We start from the raw sequence: 18,404 nt of genomic DNA, 5'->3' as shown, positions 1-18,404 counted from the left end.
GAATTAACGCCTAGCGGTTGTTTGCCTCCGCCAACCAGTCACGTTGCAATTTACTGTATATCCATGTCTGTTTAAAATGTAGAAATCATTTTATCCTATTTGACAAATGTGTGAAATTGTCATAATTAGCATATTCTTGCATTATGGTTGTGTGAGGTCAGAGTGACTGAGGACCACCGAACTCTAACCAGGACAACCTTGAGTCCAGGTGGACGTTTGTGCGCAATTTGAAGAAATTGTCTAAAGGCGTTCTTGAGGTATCGCGTTCCACAAGAACGGACAGACGGACGAGGCACAAATGCAAAGTTGTGCCAATACTTAGATGGAATAGCTCTTCACTGCTTTTAAAAAGGCATTCATATATTGTTCATGCGTTCTGTAAAGATGAGCGTGTTAATACACTACTTGCTGATTAATGCATTAATTAGTAGAATGAACAAGCGTGTTAACATAACTGGTTATGTTTAATAAATGGTGATTATGTGACATCAGTCGGCTGCAGAGTGTGAAAACAGCTGAGAGTCATTAAACTTCCATAAAGACACCTCGACTCTGTGTGACAGGCGGAATAATGGAACTGTGGTGCAAACACACACAATTTCCCCCACACACACACACCAGTGTAAAGCCACACAGCGTGACCAAGAAAAGGCAAGGTAAGGAATTTCAACAGGCCAACAGGAAAATGTTTCCACTCAAACTACAGACGTGGCAGGAGCGAGGAACAGGATGGAAAGAAAGAAATCAGTCAGGAGGAGCAAACCGCTGACCTTGGAAACCAAACAAACAAGAATGTGTAATAAAGCACCTTCCGCCATATGGCATCAGTTGTGTTTATGCTTTGGTTTTCACAAACACGAGCGCACACCAATTCAACTGACACTGCAGAACTGTCACGTGGGAGGCTCTCACAACCTGCGGCACACCCACGACTCAGATTCCCACGTTTCCCGACACACAAGTCAGATACTGCACTATATCTGCTGGGAGTTTATAACGAAGAGATGAAGATAGACAACCTCACGGTTAATGAAATTGGGATGAAGTAAGAAGACAAAGTGACAAGCCACTTGTGGGATGACGGACGATGAAAAGGGCTTTTTTCAGAAGCTGCCGTAGAAATGAATAATGATTGCCACACTGATTCCAGTCCGTTTGTTCTACTGATCCATTTCAGAGTGATTTATTAGAGAAATCCACACCAATCTCCCCAAATATCGGTCTTTTGTGCTGTTCCATTGAGCTGAAGGACAGCGGCGTTTGTCAACGTCTTATAGCATTATACCTGTGATTTCCAATCAACAGGGTATTATTGATGACAGGGCTCCAATTAGGTGCGTCAGAAAGCCAGCGGGAACAATACAAGGGGCCCAAAACTGGAACAGCCTAAATAGGATGCAGACATTAACAATGCAGGTAGTTAAACCTGTGTTAGAAAAGAATAGCCTAAAACACGGTAAATACACATGTGCTGCTCCATCGCACCAATCTAAGAGGCTAAATATCATTTAACAGAAGATGCAATGGTTTTGCCCAATGTGAAAAAAAAAAAAAAAAAAAAAAAAAAAACTCGTTTTGGATGTAGATTCGATATTACTTTTAAGAAAATTCAACATAAATTCAGCATAAGAGTGACACATATTTACATATTATACAATATTTAGTTTTATAATTTAAATTTCTGCTTAGAAAATCATGCCCATGCAATAATAATAAAAATAATTCAAACAATGGAGCGAATTATATATAATATAAGAAAGGAGAGTTGAGAGACAAACATGAAAGAAGATGGGGGGAAATGTTTCAGTAAGAAAAACAAACATACGTGCATGAACTTCAAAAAAAAAAGTTTTTTTCAGTTTTGTATTTTTCAAGATGACATAAAAGGAAAAAAATTGTACATAAAAAAATCAATAGCCTTCTTGTGGCATGCCTGTCAGACTGGTGATGACTGCTGCACCAGTACACCGGCCCAAAGCTGGGCTGGCTGCTGCTGAGTGGAGATGACTGAAGCTTAAAATGGCCAAAGTCCAGATTCCTTTAGAACCTAACAAAACCTGGCAGCCAAATAAGTAGTCCCTGAACCGAGACCCTAGGAAAAACCATGCTACGTGCTGTAGCTGAGAGCAACAGTATGAATTACAGCATGAACAAATCCATCTGCTGCAACGTGACACCAAACTGTCCACTATCATATTTCCCTGCTTTAGTTTCAACTGTACGCCACGACAGAAATGAGCCTCAGGCCGGTGAGAAGTCTTTTATGCACAGAATGTCATTTCAGCCATCAAGCTTTCCGCACACACACACACACACACACACACACACACACACACACACACACACACACACACACCAAGAGGGGTCCTGTGTAAGCAAGCACACTTTCACAGTGCTGGAGTGTGTTCTCACGTATTGGATGACCAGCTTGAAACACTTTCACGTCACAGTGGAAGGCAGCGGAGTATAAATGTTTGGAGGAAGATATATACGTAAACCTGATGTGATGTGTGTGCAGACTTATTGCTGAATCAGTAACAGTTCTCTGCCTGGGTTAGCGAGAACCTGAGCAGGTTTGTTTTCTCAGTTGAGATGAAAGCCGACAGGAAGAAGAAAACAGTGTTTGACCCGAGGGCTCGATGTGGGCAGAGCAGGACAGACTGCTGCACCAGGCAAACATTGACCTCCTTTTCCTTCTGCACACACAAGAAAAACTGCTCTCCTGGTCCAATCTACATATGACATTCTCCATCAGCGTGACCTGCCTGAACATGTAACGTCTCAAACTAACTATTCAAGATTCTTGGGAGGCTGGAACCGATTCCCTAATTTCAATGGTAAGACAGAAGCTTGTGTGTGTGTGTGACATTTAACCTCTGCCCCTACACACTTCTGGTGTGTTTTCAACTCAACAGCTCTCCAGTTAGCTAAACAAAATCCCAACTGTGACACACACACACACACACACACACACACACACACACACACACACACAGGTGCCAAGCACTACAGTGCTCTTCTTGTCAGCTCAAATACCAACACAATAGCTCAATTCTGAATAGATGTTTGGTTTATGGATGGCCTGTGTGTGTCTGCCTGTGTGTGTGTGTGTAGCCCCGTTTGGTCCAATGCCTCTAAATCTGCTGCTCTGTACGACTTTTACAGCCCAATTTATCACTTCCCACACTTCTTTGTCGGCTTAAAGCCCCTCCAACACATGATGACCAGAGCTGCACTCACCACAGGGTGTCGGCTTACATAACCAACATGCACCAGGTAGGACGAAGGCACCTTTGTTTTTCATCTGCCTATTCTCAAGCCTGATATACCGTCTTCTTCCTGCAGAGAATGAGATCATGTGACATGTGTGGCTCTGGGCTCTGTTATTAATAAAAGCATCTCACAGCAGCAAGGTGTGAAATGCAAGTGGCACGCATTGGCCAGGTTATTGCACTGCCCCGTGCTTCCTTTGTTTGAGCTCTCTTTATTAAGAAATCTAAATCAGAGAGAGAAAAGATGGACGCTCCTTTAATTAAGTGTTGGCATGCTTTCAGTCCAGCACAAAACATATTGGTGCCAAATAAAAAAGGTGGCATAGTAAAAAAACAAACGTGGTTCACCAGCTGATGCTACATCCCATACAGCAGGAAGAGCGCAAGCACTACAGTCTCACACCAGCAAATAGAACAAGCAAAACGCTGGTACTTAACAAGGAGTCTCAGGAGCTATTTTCTGTGTTCATGAAATTTGATGCGTGTTTATTTTCAACAGAATAAATGCATCTGATTTTCTTTCGGAAGAACCTCTGTAGTTTCACTCTAGTGTCAGAAACGAGTCGTAGTGGAGGCAGCAACGCGGTTCGTCTTCGGCATAAAGTTAAGAGTAAAATGATGGACTGCGAAAAATAAAAATCATTTTGATTGCATTCGATTCCGAGGATCATCCCATTGCTGCTAAAAGGTAAACAAATAAAATAAGACTTGCAATCATGAATCATGAATAATAAAAAAACAAAGATGTTTTCAAAACCGCTCACATACAGTCACTCTGCTTTTAATGGAGTCATTATGTGAAAACGTGTTGCAGTAACCCTTGTAAAGTGCTCATTAATACCAACATTGCGGTAACCTGCAGCTGCATAAATGTACTGCCCCCCCCCCCCCCCCCCCCGAAACGCATTACTGCCTCGGAGACAAAAACGAGCCGCTTAAATTATTTTACAGTCGCTCCGATTGCTGAAATTAAAGCGGTCAAACGACTTGTTCCTCGAGTCTATCGAGAGACTTCAGAGGACATTAAAATGCAGCGAGGAGGAGGCCGTAAAAAAGGCTGCGTGCTTTTATAGGCGCCCATAAACAGGCCGCAGGAGAAAGCAGATCTCCCCCCATGGTCAGAGCAATGTCTTTCACCCCGTCATTCCTTTGTGAATATAAAACTTGGTCCCGAGTCGCTGCACACAAATCAGGGAGGAAGAGGATTTACAGGCGGAGTCTCAGCTCCTGGCGGCTTGGAGTGGCTACATGGTGTAAATCTGCAGGAGGAACCGGGAGTATCCCCCATTGAACTAACAGCAGGTCTGTTTTTAAGTCGTCCTTTACGGGTAAAAGATTTTAGGGCTATAGCTACGAGCGAAGACACTGAGGTCATCTTTTATCTGGGATTTTGGGGGGGGGGTTAGCAAATATTTTTTTCATTGTCCTGCATAATATTAGACTTAAATGTCTTCAAGGAATTCCAAAGGGCATATTCTTCAATGACTTTTGACATTTTATGGGAGACAAAGTTTTTGCCAGATGAATCGATGGTAAAACTAGTTGGCAGCCAAAAATATGTATATTCTGCAGTTAGGGACACATGGTGGGTATATCGCATCTATTTTTTAGACAGAATACTTCTAAATTAGATTTTTTTAAGGCCAATATCACAGTTTTTATTTTCAGCTATGTGGCGCTTTTTAATACCTACATTAACTACAATTAAAATGATTACAGCTTTACTTTACAGGTTTTGTCATTTTCTTCTTTAATTCCCAGAGGGCTTATAGGAAGGAGCTATGTAACCTGATGCCAATTAACTGGGAATATGTTCTGACGCAGTGATTTAGCTAAGAGTTCGGGTAGTGACTTTACAAACAGACGTTTATGTTGGGAAGAAAACTCATGAAAACCTAAGTTGCAGCGAACTGAATATATAAGGAAAAAATCCAAAGGAGGAGAGTACAGGCCAGTTTATAAAGCAATTTCACCACAAGGTCCACTTAGCAGCTTTCAGAGCTTTAATCATATCACATGAGCTTCAGCACTAGCCGTTTCGCCCAATAGTCATGGAATTGACGATCTTAAACTTTCCAGTTTCTCCGAGCACTTTGACCTCACGTCCACGTTGGATTAAAAGCTGAGATTCAAAATAAATCTGCTACTCTACGACAACAGACTCCATTTGCCGATGATGATGAAGATCTTGTGATATAATGGCTGCTGATCGGACTTTGTGGAGGGAGATGTTTTCTCATCTGCTCTTTCTGAGGTCAAGAGTGAACGTTAAGCCTCAGTGTTGAGTTCTCCTGTAGGGTCAAAATCTTTTGGGTTTTTAAGTCCAGTTAAATCTTAGTTTATACTCCCCATAGTGAAGCCGTCACGAGGCAATTGTTCGGCAAAAGTTGACGTAATCACGGCCCCGCAAGTGGTCGCGGTGCTTGATCGTGCACCTCTGGATTTCTGTAACTTGGTGCGTGGGGCGCGCACAACCACGTGACCGTCAAATAGTTCACTGATAAAAACACAATTTACACAAATAAGCATCTCAAAACAAATTTGCCTATTTAAATATATATGTTGCAGCCAAATCAAATTGTTTACAGGATTTGGATACTTTGTTTCTTCATACTGCATTTAATACTTGACTTGTTTCTTTACAGGGCCTGTACAAAGGCAAGAAAGGTAGTCTTTTACACTCGTCTTTTTTGACTCTTCACAGTTCATTTCGTTTGCACTCCCACTAGCATTTGGGAGAATAATGCAGCACACAGCTAAACGCCTCCGTTCACACTCGGAGCTCACGCGCCATCTGCGTGGGCTCGTGCTTCGACGCCAAGCGCAACTTTAAACAAAGCTTAAGAAGCTAACGCGGGTAAAGGAGGAGGGAAGAAAAGAAAGGAGGAGGAAGAAAAGCAAGACAGGGGAAAGAAAACAGGTACAATATGTAAACTAGCTCAGTTTTCCTTCGCTACATTTAGCCTTCCAGCTGAAAACAAGTTTAATTTCTTATCTTTGTTTCCACGCAAATAGAAATCAACACAGCTCGTTTTTGTTTTGCGGCTGTTGGGTGTTGCGTGCTTATTCTTTTACTGCCGACAAGTAAATCCTCCTCGGCTCAAGAGGAGAAGCCTCCTGGCTCAGAGCAGTGATTCCAAGGCCAATTAGGCAGCCAGTAAAATAAAAGCTTTATTGACAACAGCTCTTTCCCCGACGGTCCGCCTCGCCGAGCCTCCTGCAGCTCTCCACACTGCGACCTGAACCTCTCACAGATGTATTCCCCAGAATCGCAGCACTGCAGTTTAAACAGCAGGTCACTGCCGTGCAGCATCCAAGAAGAGAATCCTCGCGGTCTCCCAGGATCATCTGCTCCTGTTTTATTCATGCCATGTTTATTTGAGTCACCTTCTCCCATCACTGAACGACTCCACAGTATTCATCAATACAACAGGTGCTGTGTGTGGACCTCCGTAATTGACTCTCAAATCAGGGACAATAAATCTTCCCTCCTGCACAAACAATAAGACTTTAGAGATTAAAAGGTAAAAATGCAAACTACTATCTGCAGTAAAAGTACTTATTGTGAGGAACAATAGTGAAAATGTTATACATCTCCAAATGTGGGGATGTTCTTCCTTTATAAGAAAGTAAGGAAGAAAGATTAAAATGTAGAATATCACTAAGATGAAAGAAAGCTTTTACTTTGGCTTAAATGTTGTCTTGTTCCTCTCTCTTCTGATGTTCTTGTTGCTTTAATGCAGGATTATAATTTAGATTGGGTCACAGGAATAGAAGTAACACTGAACTGTAGAAAAGATGATTGTTAGTCGTCATGACGACAACACAGTGGGGCCGTAAAGTGTGGCGGGGGAAGTGAGCGGACGCGGCTCCACAGATTGAAACATGGCTTCTCTACATTGTTCACATCATGTTGACGCTAGTTGAGTAATGATAAATAATTGGCTTTCAACTTAAGGTTTTATTGCACTCACAGTAACGAGCGTAGTTGTCGTCCACTCCAGTTATCTTGGTGTCCACTTCCCTTGGCTCACTGTCTCCACTACAGCATCTCTGCTAAACTGTTCGTTGACGTGTGTGTGTGTGTGTGTGTTTGGAGGAGCTCAGCCCTGACACAGAGAGCAGAGAAGATGCTTATCAATACTTAATAATTAAGCGCAGATTCCCATTTAATACCGGGTTTCAGCACCCACTCATTACATATTCATCTCCTTACACTTTAAAAGGCTCTTGTATTTGTTTTATTTCACTGTGTGTGACCTTATCATTGACAAAGTGTATTGCCAGTGTGTGTGTGTGTGTGTGTGTGTGTGATTGACAGTAAATTGCAGAGTGCAGACGGCCTGTACTGCAGCAGTTTAGCAAAGACTCTCGTTACGATACTCTAATTGGCATGCAGCCCCGCATGCTACCGCATAGAGTTGCAGTGAGCGAACCAACCAACCAACGCACTGCAAAGCTGACTTTAAAGCAGGGAGCAACACAACAGCGTGTTTGTGTCAACATGCGTGTGTGCATGCGAGTCTACCGAGTCTCAAAAACCTCTTCTGTGTTTTCTTTAATCAAGTAAAAAAAAAAAAATCCAACAGAATGAGTTCATCTAAACCTGTCTCCAACACAAATGCACTTGTTTTAACTTTAAAAAAATAATTCAGTCACTTTCCCGAAACCAGTGTTGTGATCAGAGGCCAGCCACTCCACCAGCCTCAAGATCAGCGTGTAAGGAAGTTACATCTGTGACTATAAAAACAGACTGAATGACTTGTTCAGATGGAGGCCTGAAGGAGAGAATGAAATCAAAGACAGACAGGAAAAGAAGAAGAGAGCAGCCAAAAGATGTCCTGCCAATTCACAACTCCACATTTCCACATGGGTGACACATGTCATCTCCCCACACACACACACACACACACACACAGGTCAGTAAACAAGAGCCCATGAGTATCTGAGAAAAGGACTCATCCTGCTCAGTTAGCTAATTCCTAAGTGCCTCTCTACACAATCCGTCATCCTAACTCATATTCAGCCTTCAACAATTTTTCTCAAATCCAGAAGAAGAAATGTGCCAGTGGTTTGAGATAATTCCATGTGTGAGGGCCAGTATACTGAATCAGGACGGGGTGAAGCAGATGGAAATCCTTAAACGCGTTGATTTGTATTAAACAAGCAAAATACTGTCAGATTTCTTAATTCCCTATAGTTATCCAGCTAAGTCAGGCCGACCGCGGCTGAATGTGAGCCATCGTTGGCCCTGCACATGGCTGCCAGGTTTGGTTAGGTGTCGATGGTGCAGACTGTTGGCAGAGAATTAACTCCACCTATAGCAGCAGTCAGATCAGCTTTGCACCGGTGTTAGCACGCAGAGATGGAGATGTGATATTAGTGTGCATTCATTAGGAGCCTGGTTTCGTTGCATCGGTTGATTGTGATTGCAATTATATGATTATCATCGTCAAAGAATGTTCTGATTATTTTCATTTCGTTAAGTATGGAAGACAATCCAAATCGTAATCTTTTATCATTCATCAGCAATTTGAGGAGTCACGTTGGACCGTCTCCCTCTCTACATACAGTTATGTCACTTTTGCTGCTGAAATGTTATTTTCCACAGATCAATTAGCAAATGTCTGGTTCGTTGATGTTAGCAATTAGTTCCAGTTAAAAAATGTTTCTTGGTGCAAAACTCGATAAGAAAAAGACAAAATGATTCAAACCAATATGTTTTCAGCACCATATCACTCGAGTCTTAATCTTGTTTATTAATTCTTCGATCAGATATTTCCTCATTTTAATTAAATGTATTAGTTTTGTTTGTGTGTTCAGAGAATATTGGCATCTTCTATATCAGTCAGATTCGTAATCATATTTACTTATTCTTTGATCAGATAGTTCCCGATTTACTATCAAAATGTGTCTTATTAAATGCTAGACAAAGTTTCGTATTGGCCCTAGTACGGCAACAAATTCCCTCCCCTACCGATGATATCGCTTCTCAATATTGCCCGACATCGTGGTTTGTTTTTTTACTCAAACCAGTGGCTACACATCAGGCAGATACGATGGTCTCCAGTGATTGAAATTGATATGAGCGGAGGTACCATCAGACTGAAGATATAAACTGAGTTTACAATTCTGTCTGATATCCGGCAACACTGCTCCCTTTTTCTTCACAAAAAAAAAAAAAAAGAATCTAAAAACCGATAAAAGATGGAGGGAAAGTTATGAAAGCTCACTGCAGAAGACAGAGACAGAAAGGTTCACTGACAAATACAAAGCTCCCCTCCCTCTTTTTGTCTCACTACGCGCCTCGGTGCCTCCTCTCTTCATGGTACAGCATTTACACTCACACAGTATCCATTAGAGCCTAAACAAAGAGCTCAGAGTCGCGCTAAATATAAACCCACAAATGAGGCCGTTTAGCCCGGGTAGGCTGCTAGGCCGAGGCTGCGCTCATCGATCCCCTGAACTCATCACACAGCGGCGGGGGCAGAGATGATTCCCGGGGCTGTCGACGCCAACACGCACCTCGGTGAACACACACTCCCAACACTACACGGACAGACTGTGAGGCTGGCAATTGCTGCTTTGTGTGTTTTTTTTTCCCCTTTCTGATGTCCTTCCCGTGTCTCTCTCTCCCTCTCATTGGGTTTCATCTCCCGGTCATTATCCAGTGCGGCGGCGTTTCATCGCCTCCCCGATCACATTGATCCGGTGCCCCGCTCGGCACCGACGCGCCTCTGAAGACACAGCAACACTCAAACCGCCTGGCGCTCAATTAAAAACTGGGATTGCTATAGACAGCCTCTGTTTGATATGCACGTGTGTGTGTCAGTTCAAACATGCACAATAGAGCAGGTCAATCTGAAGGTTATGATGAACTCTTTGTCCAGCCTCGTCTCCTATATTAATCATATTTACATCAGATGGATAGGAAATCCCATGTAGCATGTTAAAAGAAAACGTAATTTTATAGACCATTGGTTTTATTTCTTTAGGCAATCCTATCGGCTTTGACGACGTTTGTTTTTTTTTAACAGAAATGCTCGTTTTTACTTTGCCACTTCTTTATACGCTCTTTGCTGGTTTTTATTCTATTGCTGCTAAGCCACAGTCAATGAAAGTCAACACTTCCTCCTGTGCAGATGTTCCATATTCAAAGCCCTCCGGTGGCTCAAGCGGCATAATCCCTCCCTTTCCTGGCACACCTGTGCAGGAGGTGTTAACTTTCATTGGCAGCAGCTAAACACCGATCGCAAGGGAGAAGTGATTAAAAGTGAAGTGAAATCTTACAGATAATGTTCTGGTAGAGGGTCACACAACGTAGCTCATTATTTTTCAGTAGCCCCACCTTCTCAGCCTCATTACCGCCGGCTTTGTGCGCGTCATCGCCGACCTTTCCCCCCCCCCCCAAGCACATATCGACGTAAAGCTCGAGGCCAGAGTGCACGTGTTTGGTCTCGTGCTTCCGTCTTTGCAAGTACCTATTTGAGTTTCGGACCTTTCTTTAAGCGGATGTTTGAGGATTTAGACTTGGCTTAAAGATTCAGGTTAGAAGGTGGCCACGCAAAGAACCCTGAACTTCCTGCTCTGAATGCAGGTCTCTCAGTTCTTGTCAAAGACTGATCCTCTCCGCGCTGATGTGGAGGGGTTACATTTGTTTTACTTGACCAAGCTCCTGCGATCCTTTGGGGAGAATGATCCAGTGATGTCTAGTCTTCTGGTTAACATCCAATTACTTAGCTCATTTACATAACAGAGGAGCAGAGTTCCTTATCACAGCAGAGCAGTGCTCTGCATGACATTAGCCCGCTAGATTCAGCCTGAGCTCCGATTACCTCAACGTTTCTCCTATATACCTGTAGGTAGATAGTGATGGGGAGACCATCGGGGATTCATTAGCTTACTGTCATAATTAATGTTGCATCGAGCTGGCAAACAGGGCCCCTCGAGGAAGGGGAAGGCGTCGGGTTGGGAATTGTAGGACGGCGTTCACAATCGCACCGTGTCAGATAGTGTTACGCATTGATTAGTGCTATGAGCCCTGTTAGAGCTATTAGGTATCACACCTGATTTAATCAGCACGGCTACTGGGAGATGTATGTACTGTTCAGGCCAACAAGTGGGGGAAGAGGAGAGGGAAAAGAAATGTTGCTCCACTTTGGGCAACAAGTTCATTTCTACTAAATATAAACTGAGCCATTGGCGGGTCAAATGACGTTCACTTCATACAGCGGTGAATTAATGTCATGGCTTTCGTTTGGTAGGAATCTCTAGCTACCAGGTTTCAGTTTTTTTGAATCAGGTTTAAATCATTTCTTTGCATGGTCTTATGCTGTTGTTAAGGTCAGCTGAGTCCAACTATAGCACGGTGTGAAATGCATGCCTGCAAAACCCGAACAACACAGCGCCGGTTTGTGCTGGTTCTGCACGTTTTTTTTACACCATTTTAAAAGTGCAATGGCTGCTTGTGCTGAACTGAAACCACATTCAATTGAATTTGTATAAATGGTCAATCTATGTTTGAATCTAATCCGTGGAGAAATCCTTCACCTTGCACATAGCGAGACGATTCCTTAGGAATATTTTAAAAAATGTTGTTACATGCCTGCACTGTTGAACGCTGCACACTCTATCTGAATCGACCGGTGTTCCCGGATCAGTCCTGTTCCCAGAAAAACAGAGCAGGGCGTGCCGGAGTGTCAGCGGTGATAGAGGCTGCAGATCAGTCAGCTTCCCTCCGCAACAGCCTCGCTGGTCTGCTTACTGCTACGCAGACACTGCTGCTGAGGATTTGTGAGTGCAGGAATGTGGCTTGTCATGTCGACCGTGCCTCAACCAATCAATTATTCAGGACAAACAGCCTTGTGTGGCGGCAGTATGCTGGATAGATGGACGGGCGGATGCAGAGAAGGACGAGTGGCTTCGCTAGCACTGATGCTTTAACTAAGAGCATCAGCCCCGGCGAGCAGAGACACAGAAATGAGATATTTACCCGGGGGGGTATGGATGTTAGTTATAGAAGACTGACCAAACCCACTCCAATAAAACAGACGGGCAGCCAGACAATTAAAGAGAGCAGAGAGGCGGCAGAGGAAGAGGGGGAGAAAACATTGCTCTGTGTCTGACCTATTTAGAAAATGAGGGGCCATAAACACAGCAGAGCTGAACTCACTCTGCAGCAGACAGCCAGGGCTAAAACAGAGCTAACCACCCAACCCTGTAAAAACACTAATCAAAGCCTGCACGGTTCAGAATGGCTTTTCAAGTGGGGCAGCCTGTTTCACAATGCGTTTTGCATTTTGCTCTTAAGTCCTTCTCGTCACCGCCCGTTTTTACTCCGTCCTAAATATATCATCAAAAATCCAGCCGCATTGAACGAATACACTCAACTCGCACGCTAGTGTACAGTATGTACTCATTCCTTTGACTGGAATCATTACCAGGAAATACCGTAAGAAGTCAAAGCAGTTAGAAATGAACACAGATTCAAACAAAGCACACCGGGATTCAAGACACAACATCTCTGAATGTTTCTGGAAACTGCACTGTCAATAGGGAGTATGGGCATTGGTCTGCTGCTCCAGGAGTTCATGCAGCACTCTATGGAGTGCCAAGGTGCTGTGCCATAATAATTCAGACTTTTCAAAGTCAAATCCTGGTTTGTTGACACTTAGTTTCATTTCTACCATTAAGTCTTGCCATCTTGGAATGTGGCCGTCACCGTTTTTATTCACAACCAATTGACGGAAGTTACCATATCTGGAATGCGGAGGGGAGACGTAGGGGTGCCGGATACGGCTTTGGTAGTAGCAGCAACCTGTCAATCACAGTAAGCCCGCCCTAAAATATCCTCCGCTTTATGGTCTATTTGACTCTAAATGGGACCATAATTTACTAAATGAACATCATGCTGTATTAGAAGAAGACTTGAGACCATAAACTCATGTTTAAAATGTTGACTGAGGGAATCATTTAAGTGAGAAGTAGGGTCATTTTCTCAGACTTCTATACAGTCTGACTTCTTTTTACATCCGGAGTCGCCGCCACCATGATGGTCAGTAGAGAGAATGCAAGTATAAGACATTTCCGCATCGGCTTCACTCGGCAGAACCGGAGGTTGCCGTCTCACCTTATCTAAGAGAGAAACCAATGGTGAACTGTAATGGGTAATTATTGTCTAAACTGTCGGTATGAACACTTTGAGTTATTATAGATAAGATGACCAAAGCTACTAAAACATGACCAAAGTTGTAATGAATGGGAATCATCTTTTAGACAAAACTAAACCAAGGACCCAAGTGGATCCTAAAGGGAAATCCTCAACAACGACACATTAACACTGGCAGTTCACTTCAGTATTTTTGTAATATGAATTTTTTTTCCTTACCAAACCGATGATGATAATGTGTGAGCAGGAGCAAACAGTATCTTTCAAAACTAACTTGCTACTGCCGGAAATTTTGTTGGAAGACTAACACACACACACACACACACACACACACACACACTGACCTTAACCCAGTGAGGAGGAGGAGTACTTAGACCCGGTGGGTTTCATGCAGGGCTGGTATTTGTCTGGACTGGTGCTGGAGGATCAGTGTAGATCAGCTCAGCAGCAGGCACAGCTGCAGGTTATCAGCTGACCAGCAGCCTGGTGAACAGGCCTGCAGGCAGTGAGGCTATGGAACAATGCTCTACAGTTGTAGTTTGTATACGAGAAGTATTGTTCTGCACCTCTGAGATTTCTGTCATTTCTCCCTGCTGTGAGCATCTCAGATTAAAATCAAGGCTAGCATGTCAAAACCTGGACAAATAAAACCAAAACTTTCTTCATGATTAGATACCAGTGTTTTCTGCTGAATCAACCCTTCCAAGTGTTGCACTAACAGAATTGCAAAGTACAGTGTGTCTGCTTTGAGCTCCCCATCCTCTGCTGTGCACTACATTGAGGAATAATAAAGCCTGTCAAGACCACAAACAAAGATGTAGAGTCAGTGTGTGGTGATTTTGCAAATGTGTCAAGGTGATATGTGATGCAGATGGGATTTCCACGGCCAGTCCCGATGGGCCCCACATACAACCACAGACAGTGTGGACACTAGGAACTGACTTGCAAACTTTTGAGTTGCACTTTTCATTTCATTTGTACATTATACATCAAACCACAACTCAAGTTCATGTTACACAACAACTTTGTAGTCAGATCAAGCTAGCGAACAACACCAACACGCGTCACAGCAACTGAACCAGACACTCGATACCAATACTGTGCTCACACAAAATACTGTCTGAGCAGAGCAGCTCACACTGGTGGACACATGACGAAGACCAACATGAAGCTTTACAGCCAAAGACTTACGCTTTTGTTCCGTTAATGTGGATTTCATAAAAAGGCACAGTGCTATTGATTACAATCCAACTGCCAAGTCAGCATGAAGATCCAAACAGAGAACCCAAACATCCTCATGATGTGTGTGTCCGTGTGTGAAGCACTCACCTGAAGCAGCAGCTGCTGCAGGAGTCTGAGCACCCACATCGGCCTGTGGTCCCCCAGGGGTCCGTGGTACAGGCCTGGACCAGGATTTAGCCGCAGGAGGGCCGACCCTCACCGCCCCGAAGTACTCCACAAAGGTCCCCGGAAAGTCTCCCTTCTCCTTGGTCCTCTCGTTGGTGCCGTGCAGCCAGCCTTTGGGGCTCCGCTCGTCCCCGTCCTGGTAGTCCAGCCCTGGCCGAGCCATCAGCGAGGCCTTGTGGACAGTGAGCAGGTCACCCGTCTGGAGGCTGATGTCATCGCCGCGCTCCCGCTTGTACTCAAAGAGTGCCCGGTACTGGAAACTGTCAGATGCCATGGCAGCGGGAGTTCATAGGGCGGTTCTAAAGCCAAAAATACAGATTTTGCCTGAGATTTGCTGTGTTAAAAGTGAAGTCAACGTCTTGAAAAATACCAAACGGAAACTCTGTTAGTTAAAAATCCCTGAGGTGAAACCGGAACTTAACCTAAACCTGGGAAAACTTTGATGGCGCCTGAGATTTGTTGTGTCATGCTGACTTGGATGATACCGTGGAAATGATAAAAAATCTGATCCCTGAGGTGGAATTTGACACCCTTCTAAGTCCTACAACCCCATGAAGAGCAGGTGCAACTTTCGAAATCCAAAAATGTAAGTCCTTTAAGTGCAAATGAAACTGAATTGAACAGTCAACTTTTGCTTTAATAAAAATCCACAGTATGAATCCACCCTCAAAGTTCTTCAGTCAGAGGCCTCCAAATGGACAGGAAGACTACCCAGCCACCACTCTGTGCCTGCGCTGGAAAATGAAAAAAAAAGAAGAGTGGGTAGATTGAGGGGGGGGGGCTCGATGGTAGCTCAGTTTTCTAGGACGGGGCGACCTCCAGACGATCCCCCAAAGCTTCTGCCGGGATCTTCCAATGTTAATGAGAAAGTGTGCAGAGCCTAGACAGGGTCTACTGTCAGCCCAGAGACCCACACACTTATACACACACACCTGAGGAAATCCACTGCAGTGCAGGATTTGGCTTCTTATTGGGAGCGTCCCGGTGTGCACTCTTCTGTATGCAATCCTGCTGCTTCGCCTTTCTTGTCTGTGCAGCCTCCTGGAGCAGACAGACGCACCTGCAAACTTAAGATGAAGTTCTGAGGGTTAACATCACAATTCTATTCAGCTATAAGGATTTAAATGTAACAACAGAGATACAGCTCAGGCCTGAGAATCCTTTGGAATGTCAGATATCAATTTAGTGCACAACATGACTAAAGCTTCAATTTAAGTAGATCAAATTGAGAATGTTACTGTAGTGGAAACATCGCCTGGCTGACAGAAAGACGCCGATACGATCAGTTACAACAAAGCGTGACTAGGCGAATATGAACTTCAGCCAGACCGCGTGCCCGACTGAGCGCGCCCTGCGCCAGTCTGCCCCGCTGTCTGCCGCCCGCTAAACACAACAGCAAACTCACCCGCTAAAACTGCACGGACGAGCCCCGCGTGCTCCGCCGACGCCTCGGTGCGCGAACCGATCCGCTTCGACACAACCCGAACCCCGCCGAGCGAGCCCAGACATCCGCGAGGCGCGTCAGGATAACTGGATCGCGTGGCTGCTCCGAGGCAGACAGGCAGCCTGCTGTAGTGAGCGGCGGTGTGCTGATGTCAGTAAACCCCTCCCCCTGCCGTCTGCGAATTATGCCAGCCAGCGGTGGAGACGGGACGGGTCGGTGTGGCGCACCCGCCGCTGCTGAGCTGCAGCAAAACTCCGCGTGCCCGGTTATGGTGTCCTTAGGCTCTGCTGCGTTTGTGTTTTCTTTGGTGTTGTTATGTTCCATAGGCACGAGGATAAGTGAAAGGATTGGATGCAGAGAACTGATGAATTATAACAACTGGAGTGACCGGGGAGAAGAGTCGCTGCATGGATTCCCGGTCGCATTTTAGAAAAGTAATACCTCATTTAAATAATAAAAAAAATAGAACATGCAGGGATGAGACTTGAGGTTGCGGGTAATGGGAGAAGAGCGCAGGCTTGGTTGCTGTTGTCTAGTGCGCACATGACGCAGCAGCAGACAGCGGTAGACTGCTGCGTCATCAGGTGCGCACGTTTTCCGTCTGAGCTGCAAAGAACATTTAGGGACAACGTGCTCAGCGCAGGAAGAAGAGGGCTGCAAGCCTCAACTTTTATCTGACTTTTTAAGGCTGAATGACAAAACCAAAAGAGAAAATGTATTTATTTATTCTAATCTGTCAAATAACTTTATTTACAGTCTTCCCTTTTTTGTGATTATTCTGAAACTATATGCTTGAATGAAAGTATTGATCTCATCTTGGTTATTAACATATGCTGCCCATTTCTAATTTATTTATTTATTTTGTAACTCAGTACATATGACAAATTATATTTTAAACATATTTTTAGAAAACTACATTGTTTTTGAGGTTTACATGGACATACGCGGCTTAAATGCACTAAACTAAATAAAAATAACCATGGGAGCGCCTTGGTACAGTGCATGCCATAAAACCGTAACGTCAAACCGTAACGTTCGATGGATCTTTGTTGCTTGTCATATTCCTCTTCCTCCAGTTTCCAGTATCCCTTTACGCCGTCATCAGACTAGTAAAGGTGAAAAATGCCAGAAAAAGTCATTCTTACAATGATGAACCCTGATGATGTAGGGCTTTTGAGTGGCTACACTATACCTTTCAGTGTCAACATATTTGTATATCTTCTCTAAACATAACCTGGTTTATATGAAATCTATTTGTTAGAGCTGTTTTGATTCCTTTTTTTTTTTTATTTTTTATTTTTTTAAATATACCCGTGTGTTTTGAGAAGGACATGAACATAAGTGAAGATGCTATTTTCATCTCCTAGCGAGGCACGCATGATTAAACTCTCTTGATGTTATGAAGGACGTGAGCGTTACCCCAGAATAAAAAGAATTAAACCCACAGTATAAATCATTATCGGGCAACTGTGCGTGAAAAGACAAAAGCAAAAAAAACCTATATGAGGATTGATCTGGAGCTTGCCTGAGGTCTGTTTTTATATTTGCCGATACCCACAAAGCACAAGAGAGATACTTCCCGGATAAGAGGCACTCAAACTGAAGTGCTCTTTAAGTCTTGTAGTTCAGGACGGCATCAAATGACAGCAATAACAAATTGCTCCAAAGCTACCTGCTAGCTATGTCTCCTCTCTACATCTCTATTTCTGCGCCAGTCCAATACAGAAGATACATGTAAATCAGAAGGTATATTCTTTTATCCTTTGATGGAGCCGGTCAAGCAGTTTCCCCTTCTCTCAGTCTGTTCGATATGTCCATGGGCCAGTCTTTGTGTCGGGCGCACAAAGATTATTGTGGAGACAGTGAACATGATAATGTTTCACCCATAATCAAAGCGTGCCTCTGGTGTTTTCAGATAAAAATAGCAATAACATGTTTTTATATGATCATTTGCAAAACTGAGGTCAAATGTTTAACCACCTCGCGGTTGGTTGCCTCCGCCAACCAGTCATGTTGCAGTACATATCCACGTCTGTCCAAAATGTCAGAGGAATGATCAACAGATTTTAATACTGATGAAAATGTTCAAAACAAAACCTGCAGAGCAGGAGAG

The 18,404-nt window shown here is 43.8% G+C and overlaps 1 protein-coding gene across 1 annotated transcript in view; it reads right to left on the bottom strand.

The window, feature by feature from the left end:
- Positions 1-16,817, bottom strand: part of pik3r3b (phosphoinositide-3-kinase, regulatory subunit 3b (gamma)) — a 181,040-nt gene extending 164,223 nt beyond the window's left edge. Inside the window, exons 1-2 of the mRNA XM_031876021.1 lie at positions 16,253-16,817; positions 14,770-15,914 (exon numbers count right to left, since the gene is read on the bottom strand). Coding sequence (XP_031731881.1) covers positions 14,770-15,121 — 352 coding nt within the window. The 5' untranslated portion in view covers positions 15,122-15,914; positions 16,253-16,817. The remainder of the gene's footprint in view (positions 1-14,769; positions 15,915-16,252) is intronic.
- Positions 16,818-18,404: the final 1,587 nt, after the last annotated feature.

Source organism: Anarrhichthys ocellatus, unplaced genomic scaffold (genome assembly GCF_004355925.1).
Source record: "Anarrhichthys ocellatus isolate YVR2014 unplaced genomic scaffold, GSC_Weel_1.0 scaffold102, whole genome shotgun sequence".
In the NCBI taxonomy this organism is placed as follows: domain Eukaryota; kingdom Metazoa; phylum Chordata; class Actinopteri; order Perciformes; family Anarhichadidae; genus Anarrhichthys; species Anarrhichthys ocellatus.
The sequence above is the reverse complement of the archived record's forward strand: the minus strand, read 5'-3'. Positions and strand labels throughout refer to the sequence as shown.